General features: G+C 41.0%; 1 protein-coding gene across 1 annotated transcript in view; it reads left to right on the top strand.

Moving 5' to 3' along the window:
* The window catches only part of ABLIM2 (actin binding LIM protein family member 2), a 236,507-nt gene that overhangs the window by 63,275 nt on the left and 151,938 nt on the right, over positions 1-21,294 (top strand). Inside the window, exons 3-5 of the mRNA XM_082264258.1 lie at positions 9,078-9,261; positions 12,143-12,258; positions 17,935-18,061. Of these exons, the coding sequence (XP_082120384.1) occupies positions 9,078-9,261; positions 12,143-12,258; positions 17,935-18,061 (427 nt within the window). The remainder of the gene's footprint in view (positions 1-9,077; positions 9,262-12,142; positions 12,259-17,934; positions 18,062-21,294) is intronic.

Genomic DNA, 21,294 nt, shown 5'->3' with positions numbered 1-21,294 from the left:
GACATTTCGTTTGCCTTGTTTATTTGGAATTTTTCATTAGTGTTTACGAAACTTCGTTCTTGAACACTGCTTCCGGGTCGCCAACTATTTCCACTCATGTGTGATAATGTTCCATAGATTTTCTACTGACGACCTTCACACCAACGGAAAGAAAATCGCTAGTTCACAAACGATACGACAGAATTTTTCTGTTTTTTCAATCGGTCTTTTTCGTTCATAATATCGATATTGGGTATTGATTGCTGGGCATCAACGAGTAGAAAATCGGCCGATCGTTCGCTGAACGAAAATTTTCATACGATTTTCATATCGTGTATTCCTGCCATTAGGGAGCATGTCATTTACTGTCCCTTCAAGGGTAAATGCCTCTTCAATCCTGTCACTGGCCATGATTTTCCTGATCCCTCTAGTGCTCAGAGTGTGCCACCTCCCAACTGTTCAAAATATCTCAAATAAAATTCCTCAAAATCCCAAACTCTGTATCTAATCTCTAAATTCATGTGGAGGATTCACCGGTACGGAAGTCAACAAAAAGCAAAAAAACACAAAAGCCTGGTTTAGACCCAAAAGTGTTTTGAATTGAAACCAGGTTTTGATGTTTTTTGATCACCCCCAAACAGCAGAAGCTGCGAAGATGACATGGACAAACCTCATTCTCCTATGCTTGTACAGCAGCTCCTCATTGACGTACAGTCTTTTTTTCTCATTGATGCCACAGATCTTGAGGCCCCAAATCCTTGGTTCAGCATTCTGAAGACACGCCCATCTTCAGTGCGGGAGGCTGTCTGTTGTTTTTACTGGATCACTTGTTAGTTGTATCCAGGTTTTCACTTGGAGCTCCTTGTTTTCTTTTATTAGACTTTTGAACTTCAAAGCTTTCTTCTATTTGGCCTTTTTTCTTGCATTCTTGGACTTCTTAGTGTCTTTATTGCTAGGATTACTTGGGTATTTTTGCATGTAGATAGAAAGCCGTCCTTAAACATGCTATTCCATTTACTCCTGCATTCCTCTTTATTGTGGAGTTTCTTGCCATTATTGGATTTTTACTCCCTATGATGTTTTATTAGTATTATTATTATTATTAATATTATTATTTTAACAAGCCCTATCCCCCTCTCTCTGTTGGGATTTCTTAACTTCCTCATCTACAGGAATCAGTCTCCAATATTTCTGTAGTTTGTTCTTCATAGCATGGCACAGAACACTATTGGCACTTTTCCACTGCAAGTACCGGCTCGGCTCTACTTGGCCCTGCTTGGCCCGGTTTGCTTTTCCACTGCTGGTACCGCATGGTACGGTGTTGGAACGGTTCGGTACGGTACGGTTAGCTTTTCCACTAAAGTAGTACTAAAGTTAAGTGGGTGGGATAACAACGGGGTGGGTGGGATTCTCTGACCAATCAGTGGCTAGTAGTGACTGCATGCAAAGGATTGTGGGATATGGTACCAGGTATGGTACCTGTTGGAACCACAATCGAGGTGGTACTGTTTTTGAGAGCCATACCGTTCGCTTCCATGCAGTGGAAAAGCGCCGCCGTACCGTACCGTACCGAACCGTTCCGACAATATACCATGCGGTACCAGCAGTGGAAAAGCACAAAAGCGAGCCGAACCGTTCGGTTCCATGCAGTGGAAAAGCGCCATATGGGATCTCTGTTCCCATCTATCCTTTTAGTCCCCTCAGTGGAATTCCCCTATATTTTCAATGAAAAGAATCAGTGCCCTACATTCCAGCAGTTTCCTGCAGCGGGGTTCTAAATTTTGGTACTTTACATCCCATCCAATTGCTCTCCTAGAGGGAATATATGGGATAATCTGGAGTCCATTTTCCCATAGTTACCAATAATATTGATGGCCATTTCCTTCTCTCACTATGAGAATATTACCTCTCCAGCATTTTAGCCATTTTAATCTCCTCAGATAACATTTTTTTCTTTTTTGAGCATTGGGAGTTCTAATCCTGAAGATGCGTCCTTCTTTGCAAAAAAAAATGAACTTCTCCCCTGTCTACTATAAGTGTTGTTTATCATCCCAGTTTCTCATTTTTAAAAGAGATGTATGTTTTTTTTATTTAATAATCATACAAACCTAGGTGAATCGATGCTGCATCTGTCCCCTGGCGCCTCTAAGACTGAGAACCGAGTCATCTAACTGAACAAGAGAGCTGGTTACTGTCAGTCAGCAGATCTCTTGTAGGGGGCAGTCCAAGCTCCCAGGCATGTGGTCGGATCCCCGGCTCCATTGTTGCCATCTTGCTCAAGCCTGGACCGGCTATCAGCAGACAGCGAACTTCAGTCCGCTCTCTACTGAAAATCGGTTACAGGAGTGAAGAACGAACTGCACTCCTGTGATCCACAGTAGAATTATAACCAAATGAGCTTTGATTGTACTTCTGTTTTAAAGATTGTAGGTTACTGTCCTTTTTCTATTCTAAAGCTGGATACACACTATACAACTTTTGTTGGTAGATTTCCTTTAGATTTACCTTCAACTATGTAGTGCAAGGTCCTGCCTGATTGCATACAAACTGAAAGTGTTTAGGTCTGACCTCATATTATATGGTTTTGTTAGGTCTAAAGGAAAAAATCTAAAGAAAATTGTATAGTGTGTATCCAGCTTAAAGCCTCGTACACACGCAACGATTGTTGGCCGTGAATTTTCGGCCAACGTCCGATCGGCCGATTGTCGGCTTGTTAGTATGATGATTCCGACAACCGACTTTTCGGCCGAACAAAATCTGGTGTGCATGCTATAAAATTTTTGTTGGCCGTCACCACAACGGCCGATTTTCCGTCAGTCAGTACAGATTTCGGCAGACAAACATCAGATGAGCAAGACTGGGCATGCTCAGAGAAGAAAAAACACACGGAAAGTTAACCATCACACGACATCACTTCTGAAGTTGGTTGTTGTTGGCCGAGAAAATTCGTGTGCAGTCTTTAGCACTTTTCAACCGACACAACAACACTGGACAAAAGACGGCCGATCGGTCGGCCAACAATCGTTGCGTGTGTATGAGGCTTTAGGCTGGATACACACTATACAACTTTTTTTGTTAGATTTTCTTTAGATTTACCTTCAACTATGTAGTACAAGGGCCTGCCTGATTGCATACAAATTTAAAGTGTTTAGGTCTGACCTCATATTATATGGATTTGATAAATCTAAAGGAAAAAATCTAAAGACAATTGTATAGTGTGTATCCAGCTTTATGCCCCGTACACACATTCAGATAATCGGACTACTTATCGTTCGCATTTTGTTGCATGATACTAACATCGAGTTCATCAATGCGTACAAACGGTATGATTTTTGTCTTACGATTCGGGAAAAGCTTCCTGGTTGCTTAGCTACGTATCAGATGGTGCAAAACAAAAACAATGGCAGCCAGGCTTTTTCCGTGCTATTTTAGTGTTTCTGATCATGCGCGGTCTTTGTCGATTGATTTTTAGCGGACGCATAGTGTACTGATGAAACGATTGTCGTTAGCGGGGCTATCGTATGACAGAAGTTTCCCTGTTTGTCCCTTCGGATTTTGTTGGATGAACTGTCGTGATCGACTGTGGAAAGCTGAGTACTAACCATCAGATTATCATGTGATCAGGTCGAAAGCAAGTTTTATGGTACGACTATCGGAACGTGTGTACGGGGCATTACTCTCTCATGTTTCTTCTTTCCTGTTTAGAGAACTTTCATGTTGTTCTTACTTGTCTTTCCTTGACATTGTCCACCTCCACAATTATTAGAATTGTTATTCATCAAGCTTCTATTCAGGCATTAATGGTAAAATTCCACCTCTGTTTGTTTTCCTGTGTCCCTCAATAAACTCCAAGAAAAGTGTTTTATGGCAAGTAAAATATATTATTTTTTTAAATACAAAGGTTTCAGCCATGTGTCTAAATATGGGCCATGCATAGAAAGCTGTCCGTACAGAAAAAAAGATTTTCCATATGGTAGTGAACACTATATGAGGAGGTTGCGTATCCCAGAGTCATGTTCTTAGAGGCTGCAGGCCATCTCAGGAAAATCCTGAGAATTGTGTTGAAGCTAATTGCAAAGGGTTATATAATATTCATAATAAAGCCCATTCGAACCTTCTTGAAATATTAGGCTACGTTCACATCTAGGCGTTGCTATTTTATAGGTGTTTTCAAGGTGTTTTCCAGGCGTTTTTATGGGCGTTTTTACAATCGTTTTACAGGTGTTTTTATAGGTGTTTTTTACAGGCGTTTTTATAGGTGTTTTTTACAGGTGTTTTTGTGTAGTCATATGAGTTTAGGTGACCAATGAAAAGCAGCATGTTTTTTTTTATACAACATTTGCATAAAAAGGTGACCTCCTCCTCAGGATTTTGTGGTGGTGTTTGGTGTCTGTGTGAGGTTGTGTTACTGTGTGCTCTCCTGCTTTTTGTCTTTAAAATGGCCGACAGATTTCTGTTTTGTGCATCAGTTGCACTGGAGGAAGAGGAGGAATTGAGGGATCGACAATACTGGGTCCATCCTGTGATCGCTGATCGGCGATAGCATGGCCAGTTCTGGGCAATGTATGATGACCTTCATGTGCATGAGGACAAATTCTTCCAATACACACAATTCTTGTAATGCACATTCTTTGCATCGCACACACATGGATATGTCCTCATTAGTGCAATGAAGCCTTCAGCTTTCAAAAGAAAACTGCTGTCCTCCATTTTGCAGAATATGTGCTAAAGCAGAGGCGTGACAAGGGTGGAGAACTGGGTGGAGAGATGCTGTTTGAGCAGATCAGGAGCTACAAAACACCTGTAAAACGCTCTATATCACCTTTCCAGCGTTTGCATTGAAGTCTATGGGGCAAAAACGCCTATAATCTGCCGAAAAAGAATGTATTTTTTGGAGCATCGGGCGTTTTGCTCAAGGCGTCGGAACGCTCAGATGTGAACAGGGGCCATTGAAATGAATAGGATTTGTCTTGTTGGGCGTTTTTTGAGCTGATCCTTAGAGCGGAAAAACGCCCCAAAACGCCTACATGTGAACGTAGCCTAAGTGTATTGCAATTATGCTGCATATACAGTGATATATGTGCTGCTGTTTTCCTTTTTTTTGTAGCTGCTAAGTGTTGCCACAAGAGTTAAAATGTCTTGTCCTGGCAGCACTTTAATCAACAGCGCTCTTAATTTGCGAGCAGTGCTCTTGATTGGAAGAGTGCTCAGGAGTTTGTGTTGAATTTCTTTAGAGAGCTATCCTGCTGTATTGTAAGTGAAAGCAGCAGTTAGACTCTGCGACATGCTGCCAGCACTTGGTATTATAACCCTTTATGTAGCACTAAGCAGCTAAAAAAAAAGGTAAAAGAGCTGCATATTTATTGCTGCGTATACTGTATAGGTGACCATACTGTATTACAGTAATAAACTAAGAGGGTTTAATTGGGCTTTAACTGCTTCCCGCCTGGCCTATAGTCAAATGATGGCCGAGAATGAGCTGTCCCATCCTAGGTGGACATCATACGATGTCCTTCCAATCACTACCGCATAAGCATACCGCAAAAACTCACTATCCCTCTTACTAATTACCTTGGACCAGGGGCGTAACTACAGGGGTTGCAGGGGTTGCAATTTCAACCGGGCCCCATGCTCAAGGGGGCCTGTGCGGCTCCCCTGTACACCTGGATAGGAGGGGTGGCGGGGGCAGCATATAGAGAAATCACTGTCCACCTTTTTCCTCCTGTAGCTGCAGGAGGAAAATGGAGGAGATTGATTCCTCTGTATGCTTTACCAGCTCCTTCCTTTTCTGAATAGACAGAGTCATAGTCAGTGACACTGGAAAAAAATAAAATAAAATGATATAAAATAATACAATTAAAATATCAAAAAAATAAAAACTACTGACACCAGTGGGTGAACTTCCAGGATTGCAAAGGTCACACTTGCGACTGGGTCCTGGCATTTCACCACAGTGGGGAGGCCCCTAGATGGCAGGAAGGGGGCCACTGCAAAACTTTTTAAAGGGTCCCACTGGGGGACCGTAATAACGGGGCCCCGCAAGGAGAGTAAAGGGCCCCAGGATCAGTGAGACGAGCCCCAGGCTTGAAGGGAAGGGCCCCGGCCAGGGGTCCGGAAGGCCCTTCATGGTTTCTTGCACCGGGGCCCTGAAGGTTCTAGCTACGTCTCTGCCTTGGACTGTCTGCTTTCCAAAAACGGTACATTTGAGGGTATTTGTACTGTCCTGGCATTTTAGGGCCTCAAGAAATGGCATAGGCTGTCAGTACAGCAGGACTGATCAATTTTCAAATATAGAGTCTACAAACTATGGCATATATAACTTTCCTACAGACTAAATAATATACACTGATTTGGGTTTTTTTCCCCAAAGAAATGTAGCAGAATACATTTTGGCCTGAATTTATAAGAAAAGATTATTTGTTTGCAAAATTAAAAAACGAAGAAAAATGTGTTTTCCAAATTTTCAGTCTTTTTTCTTTTTAGCAAAACATAAAAAACCCAGTGGTGATTAAATACTGCATAAGAAAACTGCTAAAGAAAACTCTGCCTCAAGAAAGATACATATTTCATTTAGGTACAGTATTGCATGACTGAGTAATTGTCATTCAAAGTGTGAGAGCACTGAAAGCTGGAAATTGGCCCGGACAGGAAAGGTGTGAAAGTGTCCAGTATTGAAGTGGGTAAAGTGTAAGCAGAGGATAACCAAAACTTTTTTCGTTTTTAATAGAGTATGGAAGCATTGAATCCCCTATCAGTTTACTTTTTGCTGTTTATATTCTGATGGGGGAAATTTCTGTTCATTTCCTGTGTGATGCAACAGGAAGTGAGAGGAAATCTCTCCAAAGTGAAAGGAATTCCCATCTTAGGCAGTTGCCACCAGAACATTTGTCCGCATTGGAAGATTTCTTCTCACCTCTTACTCGGAAGACAACTCGTGGCAATAGTCACAGGGCAAACAGAGAGGGGGGGGGGATCTTCCCAGCAGGAACACCACAGACCATAATAAAGACTTGGCGGCAGCGCTAACCCTTTCCAACTTTATCCAAAACCAAAAAAAGATTCTGCTTTTGGATATACTTTAGTGTTGCTGAGATGTATTTTCTCTTGGTTCGCAATTATACTGCCAACATTTTCCTTATTTGTTTCTTTTCAAGGTAGACTTTTACAAACAATTACAATCGCTATTATACATAGATAACAATGGGGAAACAACCAGTATCAGACCTCAAAAGTGGTGCCCATCCCTATAATGGAAAGAGCGGAGAGATCCCCTGGGTGTGGGACTTTAACGGCACCTTATAATGAAAAGTAATACATTGTTTATAAAGATAGTTTTAATAAATAATTACATAAAATTGCTGATACATGGCATGTGTAGCAGCAAGAACAACAGATAGCAGCAAAGAATATGGAAATGACAAAAAAGAAACACCATACAGTATAGGAAATGTCAGTGACCCAACGCGTTTCGGGGCTAAAAAAGCTCCTTCATCAGGGGTGTAACTGAGGTTGAATAACCTATAGCAATATTTGTGTATAAGTACAATCCATGTCATAGATAAAAACTGTGAAAAGACAGCAGCCAGAGTTTCAGAGGGGTAGATCAACGTCTTCTGCCCATCAACAATTCTTGATATTGTATTAATCGCTTAGAAAAGCGGTTGAATTGCAATAGCCACCAGATACAAGTCCTGGATGCTGGGGTCAAATATGAGCGCAAGCCAAAAAGAGGACTCCAAGGCAGCAAAAATGTAATGGTGTGTCTCTGTGATACACTAAATGCAACCGCTTTTCTTAGCGATTAATGCAATATCAAGAATTGTTGATGAGCAGAAGACGTTGATCTACCCCTCTGGAACTCTGACTGTTGTCTTCTCACAGTTTTTATCCATGACATGGATTGTACTTACACACAAATATCGCTATAGGTTATTCAACCCCAGTTACACCCCTGATGAAGGAGCTTTTTCAGCCCCAAAACACGTTGGGTCACTGACAACATTTCCTATACTGTATGGTGTTTCTTTTCTGTCATTTCCATGTTCTTTGCTGCTATCTGTTGTTCATGCTGCTACACATGCCATGTATCCACAATTTTATGTAATTATTTATTAAAACTATCTTTATAAACAATGTATCACTTTTCAATTATAAGGTGCCGTTAACAACCCACACCCAGGGGGTCTCTCCGCTCATATACATAGAGAACAGTTATTATGGAACATTAAGTAACAGTGATGTGCAGAGTGCTATAATATATGGCCGCCAATTTGAATCCAGTATACTTACCATGCACAGATTTGAAGTGACAGATTATCAGAGTATACTATCACCTGTGTTGTATCTGGGCCCATCTTTACATTCCATACAACCTATGCACAGTCAGGTACCCCTCGATCTGGAGACTTTGGTACCAAAAGTATGTCTGCATATTTCGCTACATGCCGGACAGGTGTTTGTGCTCCGCTCTGGCGGGCATTTGGTGACTCCTTGTAGCCCCACGTACTTGTTCCTGTCATCTGTGGTAGGGGAACCCACACATCTCCATGTTTCTAGAGGATATCGTAGCCATTCCTTGTTTATCTCTGGTCCCTGTTTGACTTCGCCTATCTGACGTCACAGACCCCTTGAAGAAGACCTTCATATATAGGTCGAAACGTGTTGGGGTGTTTCCCTCCATGTGTGATGATCTCATTTGCGATGTCACTTTATTATTCATGTCATCCTTTGTAACCAGAGCTCACAATAGAAATACTTTTTAAGAAAATTATTTAGTTTTCACATTATATTTCCATTTTGCTGCTAAAAAACTCTGGGGGGTTGGTACCTCTGTACCCTCTTTTTCCAGTACTATTTTGGGGTGTGCAGCCTCTCCAGCTACAGTGTTGTTCTCCAATTTTTGATATGTACAGTCAGGTAACCTTCATTTTTATTGTTACTGTTTACTGCACTTTGATATCTGTGCTTAGATTTCTACACTGAAGTTGAGGTTGGATTAAGGTTGTTCTTTTTAATCTCCTGCCATTGATTGCTGTGGATCTGAATTTGATTTTAAATGTTTAGTTCTGGAAGTAATGTTATTATTCCTTTTCTTTCAGTCTGCGGATGTGACCTGGCCCAGGGAGGATTCTTTGTGCGGCAAGGAGATTACATTTGTACTCAGGACTATCAGAGGCTGTATGGCACCAGATGCTTCAGCTGCGATGAGTTCATTGAAGGGGAGGTGGTCTCTGCGCTGGGAAAAACCTATCATCCTCGTTGTTTTGTATGCGCTGTGTGCAAGTGAGTAAGGGGCTGCTTCCCTTTATCTGGCTTAATCAAAAGATGTGCGATTTAATGAGTATGCTTAGAATTAACCAATAGCAAAGTTTTACTGTTAAACTGAACTGGCCTTAAATGTTTTGGGATCAAGACAGTGCCCAATTGCCCATGGTTCCTACAATTACCTATGTTAGCCTTCACATGGATACCTTTATCTCTCCAGAACTGCCTTAGAATACGCTATATTACTAAAAGTATTGAAACGCCTGCCTTTACACACACATGAACCTTAATGGCATCCCAGTCTTAGTCCGTAGGGTTCAATATTGAGTTGGCCCACCCTTTGCAGCTATAACAGCTTTAATTCTTCTCGTAAGGCTGTCCACAAGGTATAGGAGTGTGTCTATGGGAATGTTTGACCATTCTTCTAGAAGCGCATTTGTGAGGTCAGGCACTGATGTGGATAAGAAGGCCTGGTTTGCAGTCTGTGCTCTAATTAATCCCAAAGGTGTTCTATTGGGTTGAGGTCAGGACTCTGCAGGTCAGTCAAGTTCCTTCACCCCAAACTCACTTATCCATGTTTTTTTTTAACCTTGCTTTCTGCACTCGTCCAAATCATTTGGTGAAGGGTGGATTATGGTGTGGAGTTGTTTTTCAGGGGTTGGGCTTGACCCCTTAGTTCCAGTAAACAGAACTCTTGAGGCATCAGAATACCAAGACATTCAGTTTAATGCTCCCTACATTGTGGGAACAGTTTCGGGATGGCCCCTTCCTGTTCCAACATGACTGCACACTCCTAAACCTTGTGGACAGCCTTCCCAAAAGATTTGAAGCTGTTATAGCTGCAAAGGGTGGACCAACTCAATATTGAACCCTACGGACTAAGACTGGGATGCCATTAAAGTTCATGTGCGTGTAAAGGCAGGTGTCCCAATACTTTTGGCAATATAGTGTATATGATTATAACGGTACAAGCCAACATTAAGCCCATGGCACTAAGCCCTTCAGTGGGTAGTGGAGGCTAAGGGTGTCTGCACTTCAGCAGTGCTTTTGCCTTAGAAATCTTTTAGGCCAGGTCAGGTTTAGTTTAAATAAGAATACAACTGTATGAGGTCAGAATACACTCTGTGATATCTCCAGTCTTACTTCCAACGCTTCCAAAAATAAACTGATAGGTCTTCAGTATTTCCTGGTCAAGAGATATATATTCCTGCAACCATAGGTACCTATTGTAACAATAACAATATTGCTTTTGCTGTTATTTCTTGAGATAGACAACCTCAAATGGGTGGATCATAAATAACAGACAGCAAGACTCCACATATGGGTTTATGTTTAAAACTACTATTAGTGTTAACATAGGCAGTATTCCTGAATACAAATAAATACATTTAAAAAAAGTTAAGAAAAAATGGCGGTGACTTTAGGTCTCTGAACTTCTACCCCCCTCTGGTTTTGTGGAGGCGGGGTAGGAGTTCAGGGACCTTAAGTCACTCAGGAGAAGTGAAGGTCCAATTTATTCAAATGCATCTTCTATCTTACTAAAGGAACGGAGAATGGTCACTTGGCTTAGTGACCTTTATTTATTGGCCTTTATTTAAACCCAGTGTATACTAAACTGGCCACACATTTTATATTCTGATGATACAATGCCTGAACAGCTTCCACGTTTTCTCTTTTAGGATGAATATTTATGTTACAGTGTGGTCGTATAGTCTCTTTAGATCTACCAAGGGCCTGTGTGATAGGATACAAACTGAATTTGTTTACTTGGCCCCTTACACAATACTGTAGTTTTGATAAGGCAAGACATACATGATTCATTTTCTTTCATTCAACTATCATGAACCTGTGGAGCTATTGTATTCTGGCAGTAGGGAGGCTCCCCTGCCATCAGATTACATTTATCAGTACCACCAGCTATAGCCTGCAGCACTGATTGAGCAAAAACTTTACAACAAGTTGGTTGTACACAGTAGAAGCAGAGTTGTATAAAGTACTCGAAACCCATATTTGAGTAAAAGTACAAGTGCTCGATCAAAAAGTGACTTGAGTAGAAGTGGAAGTGCTCGATCAAAAAGTGATTTGAGTAGAAGTACTAAAGTATTCAACATTTTTTTCTACTTAAGTATTGCAAGTAGTTTTTTTAAAAATTTTGCTACTCAAGTACTGAAAGTAAAAGTACCAGTAGTTTTGAAAAAAAAAATTGCTACTCAAGTACTGAAAGTAAAAGTACAAGTACTGTGTTATGTAGTTATTAAAGAAAGAATTCAAAAGTTTGAACATCATATTGTTTTTTATTATTTCAAAAAAAATATCGGAGTAGAAGTATTGAAATCATCGAAAAAATGTAGTGAAGTAAAAGTGGAAGTAGGAGAAAAAAAATCTACTCCAGGAAAGTACAGATACCGCCTTTCGGTACTTAAGTACAGTAGTGAAGTAGTTCTACTTAGTTACTATACATCTCTGAGTAGAAGTTGATCGAGAAATAGACTTCAGTACAACCAGCCTGCCCATAGATGGATGGGAATTATTCCGATCCCTGCTGAACCAGCCAAATTTCGATCAATCTATGGCCAGCTTAACTCTAAAGGAGGTTGTATGAAGATCCTACTACCAGATTGTAATGCATATGGCCACCCTACAAATTACTATGTACTGCAAAGGCCAACCTAAATTTGTATTACTATTTATAACAAATCAATTAGACCTTCACTCTTCATAGTTCTTGGTAAACCTTACAGAGATCATATAATCATATGATTACTTTTGGCTGGCTTTGGGGTTAGTGTTCCCTTCACTGGATTTTTATGACCACTAAAATGTATTTTAATCTGTGTTATCCTGGCAATTTTTTTTTCTGAAAGTTTCTTTGTTAATGTTAAATTCCATTTTATCTTAGAAATCCGTTTCCGCCGGGTGACCGGGTGACTTTTAATGGGAAGGAGTGCATATGCCAAAAATGTACCATCTCACCCACTGTCAGTAACAGTAATCTCTCTATCCAGTCTCTCAGAAGTAAGTTACTTTTTCCATTTTTTTATGCCTAATACGTTGTGACAGTAGCATTTAAGAGGATTTCCCTTCCAAGTGACTCGGGTAGATACATGTAGTACTATAGACATGACACCACCTAACATAGTCCACCTTGAAAATAGCCAGCCATCTGTAACACAGGAGGAGATGGCAGTCACAAGCACAGATAGACGCTAGGTTGCCCTAAACACGTATCAATGTAATGCATCTTACTCTTAGGTAAATAATATGTTAATGTAAGTTATAGTACAAGGTGTCCATAATAAGTTGCTTATGCTTACAACACTATTATACTCCATGTTTACTCAGATGTAAAAGCCGTGCACCATATGTGTAACATGGTAACATTGACGATTCATGTATTTGGGAGAATTCACCAATACATGGAATTTTAAAGTGAAACTCCTCCTCTGGGATGGATTTTATGGAGGACCCAATGCCAAAAAAGAAAAATTCATGGGTTCCCCCCAAAAACCACACCAGGTCCCTAGGTCTGGTATGGATTTTAACCCCATTTGTGAGACCCCATGCCACAAACCCCAGTGTGCGGCAGTGGAGTGTCATTTAGAGCAAGGCGGGTGACAGGAGTGGTTTTTGTGGTCCTAATGTGCTTAGAATATTATGATAATGTGTAAATCAAATTACATAGCACTTTACATACTGTGTTTTCAGTCCCTGACGTTCAGTAGCTTACAGTACAAGGTCTTTATCTCCCATGCATACATACACAGACTAGGGCCAATTTAGAAAGGAGCCAACGACCGCCAGGTCTTCAGTGTGTGGGAAGTAACTCATGCAAGCACAGTGTCAGCATGCGAACTCCATGTTGATAGTGTCCTGATTGGCATTCAAATCGAGGACCCCAATGCTGCAAGGCAGAAGTGCTAACCACGAAGCCACTGTGCTGCCCACTCTAATGGTAAATCCAGCCCTAGTGCAGGTTTGGTAGTTTGTGATGACAGCGTCTCCTTCTAATCAATACATCTCTCATTGCTGGGCAGTAAAGAACGGCTGTAAGGCAATGTTTTCGTGTACGGAGGAGCAGATGTGGAATGACACCCCAGCACAGTGGGAAGTTCACAAATAAATCATTAAATTTCACATGGAAGAAAGAGCAAAAGCCACAGCAGTCAGGACTGCATAAGTTGTTATGTTTGAAGGCCGAGACATGGGGGACTTTTTTATTTTATTCAGTGCGGCAATACAAAGCTGTTATTATGAAATGTTTTCTAGACTCACCCTAGCTTACAGCTGTTTTTTATTAGCTATAATTTTTTTTAAATCAGACATTTGATTAAGAGGCATATTTTGTTTATCTTTTTATATTGGTTTGGTTTTGTAAAAACAGTTTTCCAGGATAAGTTACAATTAAACTTTTGCTTCTCGGCATCACTTCAGTATGTAGGCAAGGCAACATTTCCTGATTTTTCAGAGTAGAGCCCCAGTTGTTTCTAGATGCATGCAATAATGAATGTATGTCAGTTTGTGTTTCCACATTTTGATGCACATTGCTGCATGTTTTATATGCAGTAGTAATATATAGGGTCCGACCCAAAAAAACAAGACTAACCCTAAGCTCGGGAACCAAGAGTGGGAGGGGAAAGACAGAGAGATGGTTATAGAACCTGTCTCAACCTGTCATAGTGGGACAAGGCTCAGCTAGATTGCTACACCCAATATCAGTCAACATGTGTTCAAATATAGATGTTTTCTTAACCATGGTCAGAAAATGTTGGAGCGTAAGGCTCCATGTACACAGGACGTTGTAAATGGCCGTTTAGGAGCAGTTGGGCGTTTTTTTCAGAAGCCCCTGAACCCATCTACATTTTATCTTATCTGTCCATGTACACAGGGTCGTCTACAGTCATTTGCAGGCAGTTGACTTCAGGGGCGTTTTTTGGAACGCAATTATTTGCGTTCGAACGTGTGTTTCCCGGCGTTTCAAATGCAGAAATGCGGCCGAACATGACCAAACGTGACCGAATGTGATGAACGTACGTTCAGCCACGTTTTATTTTTTTTTTCGTCTATTCAAAATCAATGGTTCCTGATCCGACTTGCGGCGCGACTTGCGCCGTGAGAATCTTGAGAGGGAACTCCACGCCAAAAATGGGAAAAAAAACAGCGTGGGGGTCCCCCCCAGGTTCCAAACCAGACCCTTCGGGTCTGGTATGGAATTTGAGGGTAGCCCCACGCCGAAAAAACGGCGCGGGTTCCCCCCCAAAATCCATACTAGACCCTTATCCGAGCATGCTGCCCGGTAGGGCAGGAAGGGGGAGGGGACGAGCGAGCGGCCCCACCCCCCCTGGACCATACCAGGCCACATGCCCTCAACATGGGGGGGGTGTTTGTGCTTTGGGGCAGGGGGAGCTCTGCACCCCCCACCCCAAAGCACCTTCCCCCATGTTGATGAGGATAAGGGCCTCATCCCCACAACCCTGGCCGGTGGTTGTGGGGGTCTGCAGGCAGGGGGCTCATCGGAATCTGGAAGCCCCCTTTAACAAGGGGGCCCTCCCAGATCCCGGACCCCCTCCCTATGTGAATGGGTATGGGGTACACTGTACCCCTACCCATTCACACCATAAAAGGCAGTGTATGTCAGAATTAGCTTTGCAGCACGTTTTTTCTAACGTCCCGTGTACATGGAGCCTAAGGGCCAGTTCACACTGTAGCGATGCCAGACATCGCATGTGATTTGCGCTGCCCTACTGTGCAAATCACATGCGATGTCTGTGTGATGCAAATTCAGCCATACAGATTGTATGGCTGAATTTGCATCCCATTCGAACCAAAGTCGTTCAGGACCCTTTTTTTGGTCCGCACCAGAATCGGATTATATGGGTGTTCACACCCTTGCGATCCAAATCCTGTCTGAATTAACAGTTCGCACTTCGATATGTGAACTGATCTGGGGGTGTCATTAAATTTGTATTGTATTCACATATGACTGTGTGAACTGCCTGTGAGTCGGGTGTGATGTGGGAACCCTCAGTGGATTTGCAGGGTTTCCAATGTGAACTGAGCCTAGTAAGAGTGAATAGCAAATTAACATCAAGTTGTGTTTGGACCTGAGGATGAATCAGATTTATTGAATTTGGTATTTTTAGCTAATAACAACATCACTGTGCTTGAGCATCCCACCCTATTCTCCAGAACTGTCTTCCTGTGACCTCTACCTATTCCCAAAGATCAAATCAGTACCCATTTTTCGTTTGCAGAAGATGTGAAAGCAAAAACGATAGAGATCTTCAAGAGCCTTTCAGAAAACAATCTGCACAATTGCTTTGAAATGCTGCATCATATGCAGCTGTGTGTCCACTCAAAAGGGGACTACATTATTTAGAATGTGATAATTTTGGATTTTCTTCATTTAATAAATACAAAGTGTGTAGGCGCAGTCTCGTTTTTTTGTTTTTTTGTTTTCATTTTTTCATTCACGTAATTTATAGAATAACAATGAAATTAAATTTAAAAGCTAATGCAAAATTGGATGAGATTCTTCTTTGACAGTGGTTTGGAACCATAAAACATAGAAGAGTGACGGCAGAAAAAGACCAAGTGGTCCAGCAAGTCTGCCCCTTTTTTTAATATTTATACATGTTTTTGTTTTTTGTTGTTTTTTTTTACCTTTTTTGATCTATGTTTGTCCCAAGCATGTTTGAATCCACTTACTGTTGACTGACTCACGAACTCTGCTGGAAGTCGTTTCCCAGCATATGCGTAACTATTCTTTCAGTAAAATTATACGTTCTAAGATTAGTTTTCCTCCAGCTATTTTGAGGTCATGTCCCCGTGTTCTTGATTTTGACTTCATATTGAAATTACTGCCCCCCTCAACCTTATTCTCCCCCTTGATGTATTTAAAGATTTTAATCATGTCTCCCCTTTCCCTTCTTTCCTCCACATTATACATATTAAGGTCTCTCGTGATATGTTTTATCCCTCAGACCTTTCACCATTTTTGTTTTAACAAATTATGTTATTAACAAATTGATCATATTTAAAATATATACTATCTAACTTCATTACTTCCTTGGCAACATCAGTTTCAAGTGACATTTTGATTCTAGAACATTTTGGAAGAATTTAATTCTGTCAATGTATGAATATATCTTTTTAAACAATACACAATTAAATATGATATATCCTAATCCCTAGTTTGAAGTTGTACATTTTACTTTATTCCTAAGAATCCCTTTATTATATATTTAAAGTGATTCTAAAACAAACATGTTATACTTACCTGCTCTGTGTAATGGTTTTGTACAGAGCAGCCCCGATCCTCCTCCTTTTGGGCCTGGCTCCTCCCCCTGCAGAATGCCCCCAATAAAAAGCCTTTTGCTATGGGGGCACTTAAGCAGGCTCGCTCCCAAGTTGCGCTCTGTGTGTCCATTCACACACACAGAGCGTGGCTTGGCCCCACCCTCACTCTCTTCATTTGCTTACTCACTGTGATTGACAGCAACAGGAGCCAATGACTTCCACTGCTGTGTGAGCCAATGAGGATAGAGAGACCCATTAAAGCTGCTGTTCTCGTGCACATCGCTGGATCAAGATGGGGCTCAGCTAAGTATAAGTGTGGGGGGGGGGGCTGAGGGGGGAGCTACACCCAGAAAGGTTTTTACCTCCATGCCTGAAGGTTAAAGTGTAATTAAACCTATTGATGTAACAGTTTCAAGAAGCAGTTACATTCCTGAAATGCTGGAATTGCTAATTGTCACATTTGCTTGTTTCCTAAACTGTCAAACCATTAAATATTAGGTGTTATAACTGATCACATGTGCAGCTTCGTGGCAGTTGCAAATCAAACAGAAGTAGCTTCTTTGGCTATAAAGGATAGGAGGGTTTAATTTTCGCTTTAAAAATCTTGAACCTTTGTAACCACTAGGCCAGAATTTATTTTCTAATTTTAGATAGAGAAAGGAAAAGTTTAAACCCTTTGTCAGTTTGTTTCCAATTGGGGAGATTTCGCTTAACTTCCCGTCTCTCCAAATAGATAGAAATCCGCTATTAGAGAGTTATCACCAGTGTACCCAGTGGGGAATATTCCCCTATTTCTGTTTTGGTGACAACTCAAAGTTTTGGATTTCACTTACTTTTAGCCCAGATGACAATAGTCACCAGGACATATACAGGGTATATCTTCTTAGCAGGGACAGAGACTGCAATAAGAACCCGACAGAGGTTCTTACCTCTCACAACTGTATGCAAAACTAAAAATGTAAAAAAAGTTTTGCTTTAACTACACTTTAAAAAATGGACTGTATACATTTTTTAAATTCATAATAACATTTTGAGTCACCAATCACCACTTAAAATGTCCATGTCAGTATCAAGTGTAAAGGTATAAGCTTTTCTCCCATAGGCCCTGGTACAGAGATGATATAATCTTTACAGAGGCGTGGTGATGAAGTGATCCCAAAGTGGACATAATTCCTATGTATGATAATTCCTGTACATAAGAAACCTCCTTATGGACAGTAGCAGCATGCAAAAGCCCCCAGATCTCTGTAGCTCATCTCACCCTATGGTAGCACCATTGTTCATCCTCATGTCATAAAATGCATTATCTCCCTAAAGGGTAATTGTTTTTTCAGAATATGAAACTCAGTAAATGTTTTTCCAGAACAACCAATAATATGTTTTTTGTATTCACAGACTGCGGTGGTTGTGGCTTGGAAATAAAAAATGGCCAATCATTGGTTGCCCTAGAAAAGCACTGGCACTTGGACTGTTTTAAATGCAAAATCTGTGGGGTCCATTTAAAGGCAGAATACATTAGCAAGTAAGTGAACAAAATTCTCTTCCTCATCAGATTTACTCTGCTGTTACAGAATATTTATTTTGAGTACGGTTAGCATTTGAATGTGTACAACAATATACCTAGTTTATATAAATAGATATCCATTGTCTATGCATTGTCATTTTATTATTTTCATTTTATTATTGTGAAGAAAAAACTGCTATGCAGGAAGTCTGGTTTTAGCATGTTATTTATCCTTAGCTGTTGATTATAGGATGGTTTGGCTTTGGGTTGCTGTTTAAGTGCAGGTGTTTTCAGGGGTCTAAAAGTATCAGTGTTAAGCTGGCCATACAATAGTACATTTTCTAACAAACATTTGTACGAACAAATAGACAAAAATTCTCAGTACATTCAACGACTTGAGTCTCGGTCCACACTGATGCAAATTCTATGTAGGTTTAATCTGATCCGAAAGGCATAGATGGGCACTGATAAGCAATACTGATGAGCACTGATAGGTGTCACTGATAGGCGGCATTGATGAGCACTGATAAAGGGCACTGATAAGTAGCATTGATGGGCACTGATAGGCGGCATTGATGAGCACAAAGTGGCACTAATAAGCGGCATTGATGGGCACTGATAGGCGGCATTGATGAGCACTAATAAGTGGCACTGATGGGCAGCACTGATAGGCAATTCTAATGAGCACTGATAGGTGGCACTGATAGGCCACATTGATGAGCACTGATAGGCGACATTGATGAGCACTGATAGGTGGCACTGATGGGCAGCACTGATAGGCAATACTGATGAGCACTGATAGGTGGCACTGATAGGCGGCATTGCTGGGCACTGATAGGCGGCATTGATGAGCACAAAGTGGCACTAATAAACGGCATTGATGGGCACTGATAGGTGGCACTGATGGGCAGCACTGATAGGCAATACTAATGAGCACTGATAGGTGGCACTGATAGGCAGCATTGATGAGCACTGATAGGCAATACTGATGAACACTGATAGGTGGCACTGATAGGCAGCATTGATGAGCACTGATAGGTGGCACTGATAGCCAGCATTGATGAGCACTGGTAGGCGGCATTGATGAGCACTGATAGGTGACACTGAAAGGAAGCATTGATGAGCACTGATAGACGGCATTGATGAGCACTGGTAGGTGGCACTGATAGGCAGCATTGATGAGCACTGATCGGCGGCATTGATGCGCACTGATAGGTGGAATTGATAATCACTGATAGGTGGCACTGATAGGTAGCATTGATGAGCACTGATAGGTGGCAATGAAAGGCAGCACTGATGGGCATTGAAGAGCACTGATAGGCGGTATTGATGAGCACTGATTGCTGGCACTGATAGGCAGCACTGATAGGCGACACTGATGAGCACTGATAGGAAGCATTCATGAACACTGATAGGCAGCACTAATGGGCACTGATAGGCAGCATTCATGAGCACTGATAGGCAGCACTAATGGGCAATGATAGGCGGCATTGATGAGCACTGATAGGCAGCATTCATGGGGCTGCACTGATAATCAGGACAATGATGATCAGAGCCCTGATTATCAGTGTAAACAATGTACTGACTGATCCATTTTGAACACACCCAGCCTTTTGTAAATCTCCTTTGGACATACATTTTTATCCATTGTGTATTGTTTTTCTGATGCATATGTTACCTTATTGTCTCTTTTTTTTTTTTTTTTCAATAAGTTGTACTTTATTATCTTCTGTCTATGATATACAACTTCAGTAAAAAAAGAAAGTTAAAAAAAAATGTAATTCATAAGTTCTTTAAAATTTTGTTTGCTTTAAAAGTTCGATTTTGGAACGAATGGACTTTACCGAACAAAAAAAATACAGAAACGAAATTTGTTTGTTTAACGAAAAATGTTCTGCCGGGCTATTTTAACCTCCCTGGCGGTATGATTATTTCAGATTTTAGGTGCTGAAAGCGGTACCATTATTTTGCATGTAATTCTTAAGGACGAACAGCCCAAACCAACTATATACATATGAATTTTTTTTACTGTGCTTTCTTATTTATAACATCTCGGGTATGATAAAGTTTGAAACAGAAAATCATAAATTATAATATAATACATAACTATAAATAATTTAAAGTATATATACTTTATACGTATACTTATACGCCCCGGGGGGGGGGGGGATCTGAAGTTTCCACTTCCACAAAACTAAGAGGGGTATATGCAAATGCCTGGAGCCTAGCTAATAAAATGGATGAGTTGGAAATGTTAGTACATGAGGAAGACATAGACCTTGTGGGAATAACAGAAACTTGGTTCGACCCCTCACATGACTGGCTGGCCACTATCCAAGGGTATTCGGTGTACCGGAAGGACAGGGTAGGAAAAAGAGGGGGAGGGGTATGTCTCTATGTCAAGAACAATGTAAGGGTGATAGAGAGGAGTGATATTACGGAAGGGATGAGTATGGAGTTAGAATCCGTGTGGGTAGAACTCCATAGGGAAGAAGAAAAGGGAAAAGTAATTGTGGGGGTTTGCTATAGGCCACTCAACCAAAGGGAGGAGGTAGAGCTGGAATTTATATCACTGTTGGGTAAAGTGGCAAAACTGGGATCAGTCATCATATTGGGCGATTTCAATTATCCTGACATTGACTGGCAAGAGGGGACTACACACTCACAGAAGGCCCGTCTATTCACGGAAACCTTACAGGACAACTACATGTCACAGTTGGCGAATTCTCCTACTAGAGAAAATGCAGTCCTGGATCTATTGATCACTAATGACCCAGACATAATCTCGGAGGTAGGAGTCCAGGACAACCTGGGCTCTAGCGATTACAGGATGATCACATTTAGTGTAAATAACAATATAACAAGGCAAGTGGGGAACATAAGAACCCTAAACTTCAGGAGGGCAAACTTTCCAAAATTGTACTCATTGATGGAAAGGGTAAATGGGACCAAACCCTGGGATCACTGACCATGGAGGAAAAATGGGAATGCTTTAAGAACATATTAAATAAATGCATCTTGCAGTGCATTCCTATGGGAAATAAATTTAGAAGAGACAAAGCCAAACCTGGCTGGCTAAACCGTAACGTTAAAAAACTTATTAGGGGAAAAAAAATTGGCCTTCAAGAAATATAAATCAGAGGGCACAGTATCGGCTTTCAAGCAATACAAGGAGGCAAATAAGAAAAGTAAATACGAAATCAAAATGGCTAAAATCAACTTTGAGAGACAAATAGCGGAGGATAGTAAAA

Source organism: Pelophylax lessonae (genome assembly GCF_965119305.1).
Source record: "Pelophylax lessonae genome assembly, chromosome: 1".
Classification (NCBI taxonomy): domain Eukaryota; kingdom Metazoa; phylum Chordata; class Amphibia; order Anura; family Ranidae; genus Pelophylax; species Pelophylax lessonae.
Note: the sequence above shows the minus strand (reverse complement) of the source record. Positions and strands in the feature narration are given on the sequence as shown.